General features: G+C 38.9%; 1 protein-coding gene across 17 annotated transcripts in view; it reads right to left on the bottom strand.

The window, feature by feature from the left end:
* Positions 1–18,236, bottom strand: part of KCNMA1 (potassium calcium-activated channel subfamily M alpha 1) — a 476,248-nt gene that overhangs the window by 1,876 nt on the left and 456,136 nt on the right. For 10 of the 17 annotated variants that reach the window (XM_084526419.1, XM_084526420.1, XM_084526418.1 and 7 more), the window contains 5 exons: positions 16,963–17,093; positions 9,037–9,231; positions 7,804–7,922; positions 6,699–6,923; positions 4,595–4,623 (listed from right to left, as the gene is read on the bottom strand). In XM_084526419.1, the coding sequence (XP_084382545.1) occupies positions 4,595–4,623; positions 6,699–6,923; positions 7,804–7,922; positions 9,037–9,231; positions 16,963–17,093 (699 nt within the window). Of the gene's footprint in view, positions 1–4,594; positions 6,924–7,803; positions 7,923–9,036; positions 9,232–16,962; positions 17,094–18,236 lie in introns of those variants that run through there. The other 7 variants (XM_084526406.1, XM_084526407.1, XM_084526410.1 and 4 more) reach the window with 2 other exon arrangements.

The following is an 18,236-nucleotide window of genomic DNA, read 5'->3' as shown; positions in this document are numbered from 1 at the left end:
TTGCTGCATGCCATGTTTAACGTGAGCTGCCGCAGAGCTGCTGCACTTACATTTATAGACTGCTTCTCATCACAATGGGGAACCCAAATAGCTTTGGAGGCCTTGTTTTCTCACCATACAATACAAACTAGCACTTCTGCTTAACCCTGAAATGCTGCTGTATCCTGGCTGGAACTGGGGCAGGAGTGGATGGGGTGCTAATTTACAAACAAAACACAGAACGACGACAACCAAACTGAATGCAACAACACACGCGCACACCTAAATCCACCTCAGACTAAGCACAAAAGCTTGGGAGGTGAGGCCAAGAACAGAAATAGAAAGACTGGGAAGAGTGAGGGACAACCATCTGAGCGCAGATGGATTAAAAATAAGTGACTAGCTTCAAAGGTAGGGGCTCTGAAGAGCTGCATGGATTTACCAACTTACTGTCCTTCTCAGTCACGCTGGTGAATATGAAATTTAGGCAATGAAACCTCCTATGTATTTAAGGCGTTTACTTGCAACACAAGCACCAAACCCCAAACTCGTGAGGGCTTAATCCCTCTCTTTTACCGATACATTTGTCACCTGTGCTTATGCAATTATAACAACATAAAATAAATGTAAAAAAAAAAAGAAAAAAAAAAAAGAAAAAAGAATTTAGAGAAAGAAGTTATATCAGTTATTAGGGGTTGTTTATTGAGGGTAGGCAGATTTTCTGCATTGCTATTCCTATATTCAAAACTAGATTTTTCTTCTTTCTACATGTACACTGTCATGCTCACTTCAGATTAGGGTACGTGTTTTCCTGCCCACTTACAGTTGCCTGAGTCTGGATGTTGTTTCTTCTCCCATCTCTCTCTCTTACCTGTTATAATTAAGTTCCCTTTGATTTGAACAGATTGGACGATAGGAATTCATAATGTTACATCCTGCACACTGAAGCTAACTGATTAAGTGCTTTAAATTATTCTTCCTGACACAATGATAAAGTTACAATCTGTTCAGAGATGATCTACAGCTTGCCAGACTCCTACTGCTTCTTTCTACATTCATTTATCTTTTTGTCAGGCAGCTAAAAAAAAGGGGGGGGGGGGGAAGGGGGAGGAGGGGAGGTAGGGGCAGGCCTTGATTCCATAGATCTTTTAAAGTCATCAGAACATCTGAATTATTAATGAGACTTTAAGGGAACAGCTCCTGATGGGGGCTGGTTTAGGAAAGGTTGTAGGAAAAAAAAAATCTGGGAATGTGTACACATCAAAATAATTTCAGCTCCATTTAAAAAACCATTTAGTTTGAGTGTGACACATGAACCATTATGCATTTGTGGAAACCAATTTTATGTGATCTACGATTAAACTAACCTTTCAGAGAGGTGTAAAGTGTGATGGTTATCATATTTTAAAAGCCTTGAGAGATCATATAAACAATTTCAAACTAACAGTTTTCTAATGGGTTGTGTTTAAAATGATTTTGAGGCAAGTTAAGTGCCGTGAACTTTTATCTCCAGAATATTTTTTACCATACGGTGCACAAACTTTCCTTGCCAACAGAACTTGCTGCAAGTTATTGTGATATCTATAGCGAGAAAGGGAAGAACGATGCTAGTACTACAGATCTGGGATGAACTGTGGTGAGCAAATAGTGATTCCGTTGCCCCTGCTTTCCCTGGAATGTATACCACAAGCCACTTCTTTATGTTTTACTCTTTACAATAAAACTCATGTCAGAGAGATGATCTTCAGAAATTGACACCACAGTCTCTTTCTGCCTTCGCTTGGAAAGTAATTAATACGGACGATAATTAGTAAGTGCAGAAACCTGTAGATTCTCCTTTCATTGGTTGGTTACATTTTGTTTTTAGGTGAGACCTTGATCCGTGCATTATCATCTCCAGCATCTACACTTGGACCTGGTTTTACACCTGTCTCATCTCTTTTTTTGCTGTTCAAATCGCCCATTCTGTCCATTGCCTGCTACACTTTGAAATGGGAGGTGAATGATACTCCCCATCTTCACTTGTGGCCACTGGTGTGTTTTGCTTGCAGTTACTAAATGGTCTTCCTTCTTCTATCCCTCACACGCTTTTCCGTATTTTCCTTACTATGTTTTCAGTCTTCCAAAGTCTAGGTGCAGAGCTTTAGGTCTCTTACTAACCACAAACAATTACACCAACAAAACCACAACCTTCTTCCTTTAAATCTGTCCAGACAAAAAATTTCCGGGTCTTCACATACTGGTTTCTCCTCCAAAATAGTGGTGGGTCTCTATCATGTTCTGTCTGTTTCTCTCCTTTCTGGCACGTGGATATTGATCCTTACCATATACATTTCTGTGTTACAGAGAGAAAGAGCCTTTTTTCCTATTTTTTAAACAGAGCACTTCAAGAGCGCTCTTGAAGTCCTCTTAAAGAAGATCAGGGACTGATCTTACTCTATTTGACAGGTTTGTTTTTGACAACATCACTTGGAACAGCTAGGTACCTTCAAATATCACGAAGCGGAAAACATTTACTTCCTCTCAAATGTGCGCTCATATTTGTAATGGGCTATCAGCGCCTGAATGCATCCGTGGAGGTCTACAGGGCTTCATACTTGTATCACAAATAAATAGGTACTACTATCCTGTGTAGGATTTCCCCATGGCATCAACATATATAATTGATTAATCGTACAATGATCAAAATTGACATTTCATCAACTTCCGTTGGACTCTCACACTTTTCCTGAACAAATTTATTGCTCTGGTGCTTTAAAAATTCTGGCCTGAGCAATCATTTTTGAATAAGTGTCAGTGTGAAACACCCTCTCATCTGAGCAGAGGCACAGAAAATACCGGCTAAACATGCTGCAAAGTTTTATTAAATCTGTATTCTCACCACAATTCCAGGTTAGTTTACAATCCTTTAAACAAGGATTTCCATTTTTTTTTAATTATTTTTTTCTTTTTCTGACACATCCATCTCAACTGTGTGCGTGGCCATGTGTTTGGGTAGCCCCTGTCCCCAAATGGGTAGTGTGTTTAAAACTAGGCTGAAAACTCTCCTCTGCTATTTCTTCCCATCTGAGAATAATAAAATGAAAGTTCTTCTGCTCTCAGTGATTCTTGGTTTGGCAGATGCATATCTCATTTGAGGTAGGCAGGAAGTAATTTGCAGGGATAGAGAAAAAAAAAAGGGAAACTATTCTTACCTTCTGGGCATGCCTTTATTTTGCTCCAAGATAGTTAAAGATTTGGGATAGAAATGCTATACTGGACTTCCTCTTTTTGTTTTGTTTTGTTTTGTTTTTGTTTTGTTTTGTTTTTCCCTGTTTTTTTCAAGTGGCAAACTCCCTACTTTGACAATGGGATTTTACTGGAAAATGCCTGACTCTGATGGTTTAGGCCGGTTGGAACCTGTGCCAAGAGCCTGCGGGTGTCCAAGGTATTATTTTGTGTCGACATACTGATCCACAAAGTCACTTACAGTCCTAGTTTCCATTGTAGAAACTGTGCTTGGACTGAGACAAGTTGCAGAACCTCCATTTAAGGCTCTCATTTGTTATCTGTTGATATCGGTAATAGTGCAGTTTTTCCATTTTCATAACTATCGAGGGTAGCTATGAGTTTGATACTCTAGTTTGATACTATGAGTTTGATAAGTTTGATTTGGGATAGATGCCTGAACAAACAGGAGATTTCTTGGTATTTTCCAGTATAAAACTTTGAATGTTCCTCTACGTTTCATGACCGACCTTCCAAAGTCCTTAGTATTTCCATATCGGAACATTATCACTGAAAGAAACTATCAGGTCACTTAATGGTGAAAATTGTTCAAGGCATAACTGAAAGTCACAACTTTTGTCCTGCAGACTTAATGTCAGAGGACAGAGGAAAATTAACTTCAATATGATCTGAGGGCTTCAGACATCAGGTATTTCTCTTCCGTTGCACACAAAATAGACAAGTTGTTTCTCTAATGCAGACTGTTTATGTTCTTCCTTATTTGAGCTGCACTGTTATACAAACACCATTTTTTGGTAAAATCATTATTATTTAGTATGTGACAAGTAGCTACATATTAACACTCTTTCTTCCTCTACTAAATGGAATACAGATAAAACATTAATGGAAAAGCATTTTGGTGTCAAAGCCATTAGCATTCTTCCAAAATGCATAACTGCTCTCCAGTATCTTCCGTCAATATCGCCAACATAAAAAGATGCTCATGTGCATACACGAGGGACGGGATAGCAGGGAAGGGAGGAACGGGGCTAGAATGAGGAATGGGAAATTACAGTAATGTCTGTACCAGGGTAGGCGTCTTCGTTGAGCTGGGTGTTTACGAGAGGACACGTGCAATTAGAAAGGCAAGCAGATGAGAGGATCAAAAATAAAACAGGATTGAGCAACAGCAGCAGCAGCAGCCAGTTTTACTTCTGGTTTGGAGGGAAAAAAAGGCAAAAAAAAACAACAAACAAACACCCAAACATACAAGCCAATAACTGCATAAAGTTTGTAACTACTATTTTTTTTTTTTTTTTTTTTAATCTCACAAGTTTTCACAAGGACAAAGTTATAGAAGGAAACCCACAGCAGTTGCTAGGTCATGCAGAACCATTAATTATCATACCTTGGCCCATTCTATTCATCCTTGTTGCACTTTAGAAAAAGAAGTAAGCTATGTAAGTTTTACAATGCTTTTAAACTGTCATATTTCCTGTTGAGCACTTTAACTGGCACATCCTTGTAGTCATAAATATTCTCAGGGCAAAACACGATAACTTTCTTTGAAAGAAGAAACACACGAATGTGTCTTTATGATCAAGTGCGACTGCAATGTACTCGTTTGGGGGGGAGCGACCAAAATTTGCCGCATATTTCACTGACAGGAGTTACAGATGCATTTGAATGCACACATACATATATACTGCATTCCAATCGTGCTTAACACTGCACAGTGGAACTCTCCGTAGCCCGCTTAGATGGTTCCAGGTTTTGTCAGTAAAAGTGCTTGGCTTCTTTGTCAAATCACACAGCAAGCAATTCTTCAAACTCATCATGCTCGGGGAAGGGGAAGGTAGAAAACGACACTAACCATAAAAGCACCTTGTCTGGATTGGCCGTTACAACACTCATCGCTCCCGCATCAAAGTACTTATTTTCTCCCTGCATGCTTTCTTGCTGGGTAGCGATGTGGCGTGTTTCTCCTAGCCTTCCTACCCGTTACCCTGAGCACTTCTTCACATTGCCTAGAACTATTTCTATATATTTTGGAACGTTGGCATTTGACATTAAACACTAGGCCTCAAGTATCCTTTTTGTGGCTGTCTAGGATAGATTCCTTTCCACTACTTCATTTACCTCCTTGACACAATCTCTGGCTGAATGAGTAATTCCTGAGAATATGCAACAATCAGACCCTGGCATGTGCCTAGAACATGACGCCTCAGCACAGCGGATGTCTTCACCTCGGCCCTCTTGTTCTGCTCGTTAGCCATCTAGGGTACAGCACCTTTTCTTTCCAATTGGGAGAGGAACCTCTCAGATCTCAAAGGTGCTCTGTTGTCTTCCCTCATATTCCTGCTTAATGTGTACTGGCACAAACCTGTTGTAAAAAAACAGCTGGAACATTGCCTGGGATTTCCAGAGGGTCCTTGCGTATTGGGACTCTCATTGGAAAATTTATACCATCGCTCTAACTCGGAAACACTAAACTACCATCTGGGGAAAGGAATAAAGTCCCCCGAGAACTAATACTTAAGCATAGAAAAATGCTTGCTCTTTTCTGAACATTATTTATTCTATACATAAGGTGACTAATTCACCTTTTAAAGATGTAAAAGTCCCAGCAAGGCATTTTTTATTGACTTACGTCCGATATTTATGATACATATGGCTTTTTATCCCAAATGTCAAAAGTGAAAGTAAATATAGCTATTTCTGTGGCCGTATAAATAGACAGAATAATAATTTAATATGCAATTAGACTCTTTCTAAATTGAAATTAAACCATTGGAGTTTGACAACTCCATTTCCAGACAATTTCAGGATTAAAGGGAAAAAACAAATGCTATCTCAAAAGGCTCGTATTTCAGAGAATAACCTAAAATGATCATCTTCGTCCCTGATATCGCTTTGGTATAAAGCAGGTGCGTAGCAATAATCTATACAAAGAGTGTAAGCCCTATACAATATAAGCTTTGAGAGTGAAAAATTAGTGTTTTTGCTGTTGTTGTTGTTTTACAGCTGGTTAGTTTTGTAAGCTTCAACTACATGTGGCAACTCCTGTAAATATGATTATAAAAACCTACTGCAACATACATCAACGCTTCTGTGCTAATGACTTCCTTTGTGTAACTCTAACATCAAAAGCAAGTGTTCACGTTAAATACACTCTGTTTTCTGATACGTAGAGTAACTGCAGTGAGTTATTTAAGTTTTCAGTGTGCCTATGGGTTTTAGAATTTTTATCTCCCCTAGCATCATAAATAACTTTTTGGTCCGTCTGCTTTGTTGCTGTTGTGCTTAAGGGTTTTATGGTGGTGAAATAAAAATGACAATCTCATGCACACTGTCATACATATGCAAAAAATGTGTACAAAAAGGGAGAGCTCCATGGCAAAACGGGGAACGTTACTGTTGGACACATTAACTGGGGAGAATGGGTGGTGAATGCAAGTTTCACACACAGTGGGAGCAGGTACACACATCAAAGTCTATCTTCCTGCACATACTTCTGTTTTTCCCGAGAATCCCTGGTCTTGGTGCGGTTGGGTCGGTTTGCTGTGGATGGGATGGAGTGAACAGATGAGCTCTTCTTGCTGGAAGAATAGGAGGAATGGGAGGAATGAGAAAGACTGGCTCGGGACTGGCCGGCGTTGTGGTCAAATTGCATCAAACAGAAGATCAAGTCTGTCGGCACAAGCTCAAACTCGTACGGTGGGTTTGTGATAACATAACTGGAAAGACAGAAAAGGAAATAAATAAAGAAAGAAAGAAAAAGAGAAAGCGGGTTTAGATTTCACCTAAAAAATTATTCTAGAGATGTTACCTCATGAATACTTATTCAGATTTCTGTCTTTCTGTTTCTTCAATATATACCTGATTTTAGCTGACATAGTGCCAATTATTTGGTGCCATCTTATGTCAGATATTGCTCTCTGGATGTTTGTTGAGTGGGACAGACATACAGAGTAGGATGTTCTCCAAGGGAACTGCATCATGATTTTTCAGAGAATACAGCATACAGTTCACCCTCCTATCTCTAGCTGAATTGGAATGTAGTGACTCTAGCAAACAGATTCCTATATTGATAAAAAGCAAAAACAGACCTACCTGAGATGGCATTTTCAAGCAGGTTCAAATATATATTTACTATATATTTATTAAATATTTAAATACTGTCATCTGAGCAAAGAATACAGTTATTTGTCTGGCTTATGACTGTACCTAACACAAGTATATCAGGAAGGTGGCAGTGAGGTTAATTTATTTTCACTTTTTTATTTTTTCCTTTCCACTTGTGGATTTGTGATGTCAACCAAGCGTTTATAAAGATAAATCCACATGTACAAGGATCCAACATTGCTAATATACATCACAGGCCTCATATACGCATTTCTCAGTTTCAAGATTCCACCACTATTTTCATTTGTTGGTTTGTTTTAAAATGCATTTGGTGATGGAAAGAGCTTGGCTGCCTCAGGGATGGAAGTCTCTTGTTATTCCGACTACTAATCCCATGTATAGCAAGTACAGTGTCAACCTACACTGATTCCTACTTCTACCCACTTTGTCCAAATCCTTACGGACGCAACTGCTTTGGTGGACTGGACTTACCGTTTAGTGCATTGGCTGGGAGTGCTTAGATGTGCATCCCTTAATCGGTAAATTCCAAAGCAAAGCATATTGTATGTTTTCAGTGCTTTACAAAATAGATCTCCGTAGCAACCTCCATCCTAAGATAGAAAAAAAAAAAAAAAAAAAAAAAAAAAAAAAGGAGGTAAAGAGAAACAAAAGAACAGCACATTTTTGCTCTTTTCTCATTTAAAACCATGACAGTGCAGTGGATTTTCAGTAGGATCTTCTACAAAACCAACAATGTATAAACAGCCTGTTTTTAATATGAATTTCCTTACCCAAGACAATGAATAAACTACACATTTCATTTCACATAAAAACAAATATATAAAATGATCATTATTTTTGACAGCCTTGGTCCTGAAAAGTTACCATAGTGGTAAGAGAGAATTACTTGCTTTTGGATGGAAATGCAATTTGGGTATCAAACAAGGCATAATTCTATACATTACATTATCTGTTGTCCTACCATTATTCGTAGTTTTCACCCTTTTTGGCAGTAGCCGTAATGTCATCTTGACAAATAAAATCGCTGACAAAGACAACTGAAATACGGGATCTGAGGAGTTAAAAGGATACTAAAACCTCTCCCACTTAAAAAAAAATATGCTGATATGTATGCCATATTTCATAAATGATATCAAATAATTGCTTTCACTAGCAAAACATGTTAGTTTTTAACTAATTACTTTTTAGCTTTTCTCTTAGGATAGTGAAGTGAGAATGTCAGAAAATTAGGCTTTCAGTATAGTTCATCTGGACACAGAAGAAAACAAACATTACAGCTTAGTTTCCAGGCTAATACATATATTTTAACTGAGAACTGAAAGCTCCATGCAAAAACTAAATAAACTTATCAAAACCTGATGAGGGTGTACATATTGCTCATGTTTACAGCGCCTTATGATTAGGAGGGTTCTTTCCTCCAAATTGGCTCATCCATCTCTTTAGATGACATCTAGGAAGAGACAAGCTTTTCTTCTTTTGACTCTGCTTGAAATACTCAGGAAAGTATGCTAGGAGGTAATGTAGCTTCTTAAAAAGCATAAGAGCAAACCTGGCACCTGCGTAGTAAAGTGTCAAACCATCCAAAACATTTTAACCGAATAATCAAAATGATGCAATAATTAGGATAGATTTTTGATTTGGTCTCAGACACAACACCTAGACCACAAGACCGGCTTTGGTCCTACCTCTCTGTTGTGATCTTACCCCTAGGTCTGCAAATGGACCATCATACAAAGCCAACTGAGCTACTCGACACCTGTCCCTGTTTGCAAGTGTCTGTGGTGTGCTGTAACCTCCTCTCAATGCATTTTCCTCAGCAATCAGTGCTTCCAGCTCCGGTGTGGCTCCTCCTGTTACCAATGTCCGTATCAGTGTGAGGATATTGTCATTGAAGTATGTCTGCCAAGATAAAAGAAAGCTCTTTAGGCAAATACCATTAAAGTCACAACGGAAGACATCCAAATTACAACTTTTCTGGGTTTCTGCTGTTTAAAGTTCTCGGCTGTCTCTTCAAATAATTTTATATAGAAAGTGAAAAGACAGCAGCCTCCAATTACTCTATTTGCTTCTATCCCATTAGGCTCCTATACTAAATCCTTCCTTTTAAACACCAACTCGGGCTGATTTTTGTTAAAGTACAAAAATTTGAATGATTTATGTTTCCTATAATTGGTGTTAGTAGTGATGCGATGACTGCTTTCCTTCTCATTGCCTTCATGTCTAATAATGGGCTTTAGGACATGTAATTGTAAAATTCAGACCACATTTACAGCTTACGCAGGCTAGATTGCCTTTTTACTCTTGTCACCAATTCGTTGGGGAGCTGCCTTTGTGCTGCAAATGTCATTGCTTATTACTGCGGCTGGACTCTAGCAGTCTAACCGAGGTATTGTACTAAACATCTTATTACGAGACTTGACAGTGTTCAGACATAAGCGTGTATCAATTAAACATCTTGAGTTCATTCCAGATAAATGTATGATGAGTTTGGGATCCTGGTGGTCCTTTTAAAAAACTCTAGGGTATAGGGTAAGAGTGGTTTATTAGGAAAGATTTACTCCACACTGACATTTTGCCAGCATCTGTACCATTGCTGGCCTGTCAGGCAAACAATGGGCATTTTAAATATTAATTTAATGCTGAATGAATGACTTTCAAGTTCACTTGAAAGTATACTGGTATAGTTCAGAGATACACAGTTAGGTATCTGCAGTGTAACATACTGGGCAAAAAAATAATGATCAACAGAAAAAGGAGACACCATCGCTTACACTGACACCAATGTCTGGGTTTTCAGAAGCTTTGTGAGTGTGGAGGACGTGTGAGAAGAAAATGAGGTAGCTGTAGAGTACACAGGATTCACATTACTACTCTTATGACTTTTGTTGAACTTAGAACTTGGAACAAATCTACTCCGACACCATGTGAAAAAGGATACTGCATTCTCAAAGAGCGCTTGTTATCCAAATACCTCAATATACCTTTACCCAAATACCTTTTCCAGTGACATTCATTGCTCTATCCATATAGTGAAATTGCCTTCAATACATGGGTAAACTGAGGTACAGACTAAAATGTTTTATCCTGAGATAAAAATGCAGACCAGACTCCCTATCCATGTTACTTTGATACTCTCTTTGCATAACGGAACTTCAGTTTCATTGTTTCCTTGATATGACAGATAAAACCAGAGAACATGAATTCTACATGGCAATGGTTTTCACCATTACGTTGAAGTTTCAGAACTTTGGGCACCTCTGCTTATTTCCATAGCCATATATGCCATTCCCCTCTTGACAACATTAGAATGAGAGAAAAATACTGTTACTGTGATGCAAGTCCTACAGCAAATATTTGCATCCCACTAGCTCTAAACGTTTAAATTGCCCTGGATAAGGCAGTATGTATTTTCAAATACGAAGTGTACTGTGAAGAGTATTGTGACATTACCTGGGGTTCAGGAGGAATTGGTCTAGAACAACAGCTATTCTCTATACAGCTCTTACATACGTGGATGGGCTGTGTAACCATTTAAGTGTAATTCAAACCTTTCTAAACATATGGAAAAATCATTGTGACCCCTTGTGAGACTGTAAGTCTGGAGTAATTATATGACGTTTAATAGGTGAGAGACCAGACAACCTGGCGTGACTGTTTATTCTTCAATTAATGACTTGTTCCTCGATGTCACTGAGGTGCGATTCACAGGTGCCCTTTTTGGCAACACTTTCCACTCCACATTATACTGGGGCCGTATTACTCAGTTTACTATGGATCTCATACTAAACTCATAACTGAAAGCAGCGGTACAACAACTTACCAGGTCAGGCACCAGTCACAAACTTACTGACACCAATAAAATAAACTAAAACAACATAAAATAAAATTGAACACCACCCTTCCCCACTCTCCCCCCCCCCCCCACCTCCCCACCCCATCGCAACCCACTAGGACAAAAATAGGTCCAATTCTGACTTATGTCAGAATGAGCCAACCAGGAGTAACTCTGGTAGCCATACACTACTATGAAACTGATGCAAATGAGAAATGAATCAGGTCTACTGTCAATGCAACTGAATGCTGTCACCTGAGAAGGGCCTCCCACTGCTAGACAAATGTTGAGGCAAAGCTGCAACACTTATTAGCAAAGGAACCACCATTTCTCTTGGAACAATGGCTTCCTTTGGGTTTCGTGCCATGACTGATGTGGATGTCACCATTTAATCAGATGGATGAGTGCTGCCAAATGATGGTTTTGTTCGTTTGCCATCAATGAGTGAAAAGATTACAGCTTTCAGGATGGACTGTGTTGGCATTGCAACTGACCAGAAAATGCCCAGACATTACCAAGAAAGGATGGGTGAGGAGGAAGTAGTTTCTTGGCATCTTTTCCTAAATAGGGTTGCTTCCTCCTGTACTAATATTTACCACTCCTCAGGAAAACCCCATCCACCACTGCTTTCAGTTGTGACAACAATCAGACTCTTTTCACTGCCTCTTGCCAGTTTGGAGCTGGGGAACACTGAAAAGCTGAACTAGCTGATATCCATTTCCTTTGGAATAATAATACACTGAAATTAATTTGAGAGTGATCTTGTACTTGCTCTGTGGGAGGGTACATGGCCTGGATATGCCAGTACTTGTAAGGAAGCAATCCACAGAATGACTTTGGAAAGGTGCTGCTGTGCTTAAAGTAACACTGCACTCTCCAGTAATGGCAGTGATTTCCTTTTCTTGGCTGTAAAATCAGAGCTGAAGACAGACTTGTTTGCGGCTGCCATTATCTGTACCCCACAATGAACATCTGTATAGCATCATTATAATCAGTGTCTGCAATGCGAATATGACATAGGTACCAGCTTGATAAAATAAAAAATGTAATGCATGATAGACATTAAAGCAGGGTAAACAGCAAGGAAATCCTGGCATAGATATCTGAGGTAGCACTGCCACCTAGCCTATGTGCCCGAATTGTTGTGTGGCTCTTTCTGATGTTTCAGGGACACTTTCCTGTTTGTTCAATCATTTTTTAAAGTATAATTACCAGAGCACTTATGTTTTGCAGTTAATGCTGTCAAGCCTCTTAAACTAATTGGTCTTTTACAGAAAATTTAACTGAAAATTAGCACATCTTTTAATAACATTGCTTTAACTTTAATAGCACTTTGCTTTTCATTTATAATTACTCTAAAATTGTCATTTTCCAAGTCATATCACCATTTTTTTTAATGTTTTCTAGGGTGTTTTTTAATATGGATTTCTTCTAGGAAGGCCCTCCTCTACTGTGTGCTGTTTTTTACCATCTCTTTCATGCAATTGTTTTAACTTCATTTTCTTTTCCAGTTGGAGGAATTCTGTTGAATGGATAATGTATATCCAAACATGGGGAATGACTGAGCTAACGCCAGTAACTTACTAGTTACTAAACAGTTACTAAATAGTTACTAAACAGTTCTTTAGGACAGGATAAAGAGCAGAAAAAAACAACAGGGTTTTACAGTGTTTGACAGTGTACTGCTGCTCAAAATAGTGTCCAAAAGATAAAGAAGTTTGGAGCACTTTGTGGTAAATGATGCTGTTTGCTAACCACCTGAACAGACTCGCACAAAAAGAGTCTTGTGTTTCACAATACCCATATAATAGATTAAACCAGTTTATTTTCTTTCTACATGAGACTGTAGGAACTCTGAAGGGGGAAGAACTATTGAATACAGGATGTACTGAAAAGTAGCTCTTACCTGTTTCACTTTCTTCCACTCTGCTGCTTTTGCTTATATGGAGAAATAGGATTTTGTGTTATAAAAGAAAAACCTACACCTGAAGTTCTAGCACAAGGGCATACATTCTAGGATATCAGCTGTTAAATTTTACTGTCTGGTTCCGGAGATCAGAAGGGAGAAATGCAGATGCTATCTGGTCTAATGCCAGCAGTATGTATGGCAGGAATGCCAACCTGCCAGAGCTTCTCTGGTTTTCGTAGCTTAGGCACCAAAGGCAGACACAGGCAAGCTTTGGCTCTCAGGCCAGATTTTCAAGACTTTGAAAGTACTGCAGAAAACCAAACACCTTGCTTCTCTTATGTTCCGTAAGTTTTGTTTAGATGAAGATGATATCTTTACAACAACTTCCACATTGTCTAAAAGATGCTTCTAATCCCCTGGTTATTATTTTGGTGAAGAAAATACACTTTGCTTTCCAGGACTGGACCCACCTTGAGTGTGACTACAAATATTCCTTCCCTGTTTTTGCATTGTTATGACAAAACCAATATTACTATATCACTCAAGTCTCTGATGACTGCAGATGTCTCTTCACAGACATAACGACTGGCTGGTGTGCTTTAACAATAGCCACTGCCACATTAAAACTTGAACCACACGTGCGGTCTTCACACAGAGTACAATCAGGCACTTCAGCTTAAGCCTGGAGAGATGACTCTTACCAAGCCATCAGAAGGCAGTGCAGTTTCTGAGCTCATTACTCTTTTCTGAGCAGCGATCTTCGAACTACCACAGTGTGAATCATATGCTTTGCGATAATGTGCCTTTGCTGCAGAGGACAAACTGTAGATAGCCTGTAGGCGGCCTTTTGAGAAGTACACTTAATTACGTGTTTTACCTTTGATTTAGGAAAATATCAGACAATTTCAAATTTCAAATGTCTAATACTATCATGTACAGGAAATAACAATAACACAAAAGTAAAGACTTCCAGCATTCAGATTTGATTCAGCAAGTGACCACAGGTTTTCTGGGATTTGCAAACCGGGTTTAAACCACTATTCCTATATTAATAAAGTTACATATACTACAATACTATTTCAACACTGATTAATACTGTTGAATTGGTATTCTGTAACTGAATACTTTAACTAACGCATTATACTTGGCAATGTGATTTGAGGATACGACTCTGCATAGACACTTCATAGAAAAGGATTACTGTGCAATACATATTTTTTCCCTCTTTTTCTACATATAAACTTCCTTCAAGTTTCAAATTACCTGGATGTTGGAAAGACTACTGTGTGAATGGGTATTATGCCACTGTCTACTCTTATTCTATTTTCTACTCTTTTGGCACCTGTTTGGCACACTCCACTGCTGTAAGAAGCGATTAATTCTTAATGAAGCAGTTCACGCAATGTGCATTTGTATTTTAGCACATACGAGGAATTGCCATTCCTGAGATATCAACAGAGATCATAAATTGGAACTTTGCTATAAAAATTAGGAAACAATAAAACTCAGTCACTGTATAGTAAACTATTTTCTTGTCCCAAAATGAACTGGCAAAGGCCTGCAGAATGTGATTTATTTCCTTCTGACAGAATTCCACCTAGTTGCACTGCAGACTGCAATAGGATGAATGTACAACTGCACATCTCACAGTTTATAGGATTTGGGGTTTGGTTGGGGTTTGGTTGAAGTTAGGCACGGTATATAGATGACGGACCCCAAAGCTGAGCGCACTCTAGAAAACCAGGGATAATACAGTGCAAGTAAATTAGTTTGTGTGAGAAATGCTCCTTTCCTTCGAGAACTGCTGAAAGAAGCGTACATCCTTCCCAGGAAAATAAGGACAGTAAAGAGAAACCATCTCACATATCTTACACTTTCTGGAGGGTTAGGAAGCTATTACATTTCCAAGTTTTTACTAGGCCTTTGAGGAATGAAAGAGAAAATAACACTGCCACAAATCAGCAAAGTGGTGAGAGAAAAGATGGAACAGTGACCAATTCTAAGTGACCGATCCTTAGCTTGTTTTCTTGATTTTTTTTTTTCTTTCTTGGTTGGAATTTTCAATTCCTGTTATCACACCTCTCTGGCTTCACACTACATATAACATGCCACTTAGCTGTGCCATTGTTTGAAAAAGGTCTCTGTTGAAGAAAGGAATTACAGAAATGGAGGGATGTGTTGTCAAAATCTAAACGTGAATGAAAGATGACAATAACTAAAAATCTTGTGAGGATTATGTGATGAGTTCCAGGTAGAAATTTCTACAGAGTATTGTTCTATATGTTCCTTACTGACTCTCTATTATCTACATTATGTACGTTTGCACAAGAAAGCAATGGTGTACACAACATTTTGCTCTCTTTTTGTGGAAATATCAGCGGTGATTGGAAAAATTAACCCAACTTCTTCCAGGACTCTGGAAGTGGCCTGCAGAGAGATTCATTCGGGGACATTGCTTCAAATAATATGAGTAGATGAACAGTTCTCAGTATAAAACTTGGAACCTTCCAATTAAATTACTGCCATTTACAATGTGAAAATGCTAAATATTTTATTGCTAGAGATTTTAATTAGAGAAGGTATAGCGTTTAGGTGGGTTTGCTTAGGCTTTCTGAATTTGTCAAGTCTGCAAAACATAGCCAATAACTTTTCAACAAGGTATTTTCTGAGCTTATTGCAAATTTCTATGCTGCTTTAGAATAAAATGTTGTCACTGTTGACTGATACTACTCAGCTGTGGATGGATCATAGGAGGAATAGAGCAGAGAATAAAAATTTGAAGTATAGGTACATAAATATTAAATGTGAATAAAATATCAAATAATAAAGATCAATGTGGTTTTTCCTTACAGGCAGAAAGCTTCATTCTGATTTTAGGTGATGGTCAGACTTGGCTCCTTAAAAGAAACCCGCTTGCTCTTTACTAATATTATGTGGGGTTTACAACAGCTGATTTCCAGCACCATGGAACTATATTCCAGGGGGAACTCTGAAAGCTTACGCTCAAATTTTCAAAAGGCTACAACCTTGCTATGCTTAGCAGAGCTTAGGGTTCTTCTGAAAGAAGTGCAGCTTGCACGGAGCAAAACTGTTCTGAAAACGTAGCCAATATGAAGCAGGGGAGGGTGAACAGCAACATGACTGAGACACTTGATTTGAAACTGTACTATGGCTACAAACCAAAACCCTACTGTAGACATAACCAAAGGCCACCATCTGTAGTTTCTGAAACGCATTTATGGTTGGATTCACCAGGCTGCTCGTGAAAAAAGAGTATGACCTCTCTTCACACAAGTACAGTTCACTTGGTGTGTACATTGGCTTTCATATGGTTCTCTTGGTGCTCCTCAGCACTCACAGAATTGTTCCTAATTACAAGCTTAAAACATGGTTGACGCTGTCGGACATGAACAGTGAGCAGAGGCTAACACTGAATTTGGGTCTGGGTTTTAGAAGGGAGATACAATATTTTTTGGACACTATTATCCTTCAGGCTGCACATGACACTCATTGCTTTTAAAAATCATGGTGGTCCTGGATATCTCAGCTGCTTAAGGGTCATAGAATCATAGAATCATAGAATATCCTGAGTTGGAAGGGACCCTTAAGGATCATCAAGTCCAACTCTTGACACCGCACAGGTCTACCCAAAAGTTCAGACCATGTGCCTAAGTGCACAGTCCAATCTCTTCTTAATCTCTTCTTAAATTCAGACAGGATGGGTCTCTGGATCCAACTGAGAAAAAACCCTTGCCTATGCTCTGGAATTCTCTTGCTATCTAGGAAAAAAGTATCATTTCTTAACTACCTGCGGAACAGAGATTACACCTTCATACTCTTTCACAATAAGTCTGATGGAGGAGAATTAAAAAAGGTTTGGTTTGCTTACTGCGCTCATGAGAGAGTCCAGCACACTGACAGCAAATGCGGTTCCACATGCAAAGGGCTGCGTGAGATACAGTTCTGTGTCTGGATCGTCATCATCATCTTGGTCCAAGAACTGAACGTTTGAATCATTTACTGAAAACATAATAATAATAAAATCATAAGGTGCTTCTGCATCTTCAGCATGTGACCTCACATTTTACACAGTCAGAAAGAAAAAGAAACGGCATATGTCTGGAAACACAGACTTGTGTCTTTGACATCACTGAAATTAAAATCAGGATGGATGTGAAAATGTGCATTTAAAAACCTTTGGGTCAGAATCCTGCTCATAAGAGGTGACTCTCTTGCTCTTCATAGGTGACTATCCCTTAGCTGTAGAAGTAGTTTCTTGGCATCACCTGCCTGCACTCCACATGAGATCTACAGGGCTCTTTTATATATTGAAACAATCTTGGTGTTAGTCGGGTACTGTGGCTAGGGTTGTATGCATGTGTAGTGAAATGTTATCAAAAGACAGCAAGTCCGAACCCCTTTGTAAAATCGAGGCTGCCCATAAAACTCTAATCTAGCCCACAGGCATCCGTTAGATGTGCTGCTGTGATTCTTGCTGGAGTGGTGTTAATGCACTTACAGCTCAAAAGAGGATACACTGTCCCTTCAACGGGCATCTGTCTGAATGCATGAGCAATACTCCAGCTGTTCTCCTGCAGCATCACCTTTTTCTCATGTATTTGTCTCCCTAACCTCGCTTCCACAAAATCTGTCTTAGCCAGTGTGAAAAAGGATCTATATCAGGCTGCTTTAAAGAAAAGGCCAAACAAAGTCACATTTGTCATTCAGTCTTTCTTTGGCATTTCATTGTCACAGTTAGGTTCTCTGCTTCCACCTCATGCCACTAAAAATAGTTGTTTCCCTGAGATCAGTTTATTGAGTGATTCATATTTCATTGTATATTTCATTTCCATATTAGTCCTCCTCTAGCATGAAAGCACTGATTGCTTAGCAATGTTATTGCAATACTATTTACCTTAGTAAATAACAAACTGATTCAAATTCCCTTGCAAGGAAAGGAAATTACAAACTTTTTTTTTGGCATTTGCTATCGCACTCTTTGACTACATCCTTATTCCTTGCGTGAGCCCGTCTGCTGACGTCTCCAACACAGGGGAGCTTGGAAATCAACATGAGAGTTGCCGTTAATGTTATCAGATTCTGGCTCTGAACTCTTTAGTTTTAGCCATTCTGCCCGCCATTCTGAACTTCCTTCCTGTATAG

Source organism: Aythya ferina (assembly GCF_964211825.1).
Source record: "Aythya ferina genome assembly, chromosome: 7".
Taxonomy (NCBI): Eukaryota; Metazoa; Chordata; class Aves; order Anseriformes; family Anatidae; genus Aythya; species Aythya ferina.
This window is presented reverse-complemented; position numbering and strand designations above follow the sequence as displayed.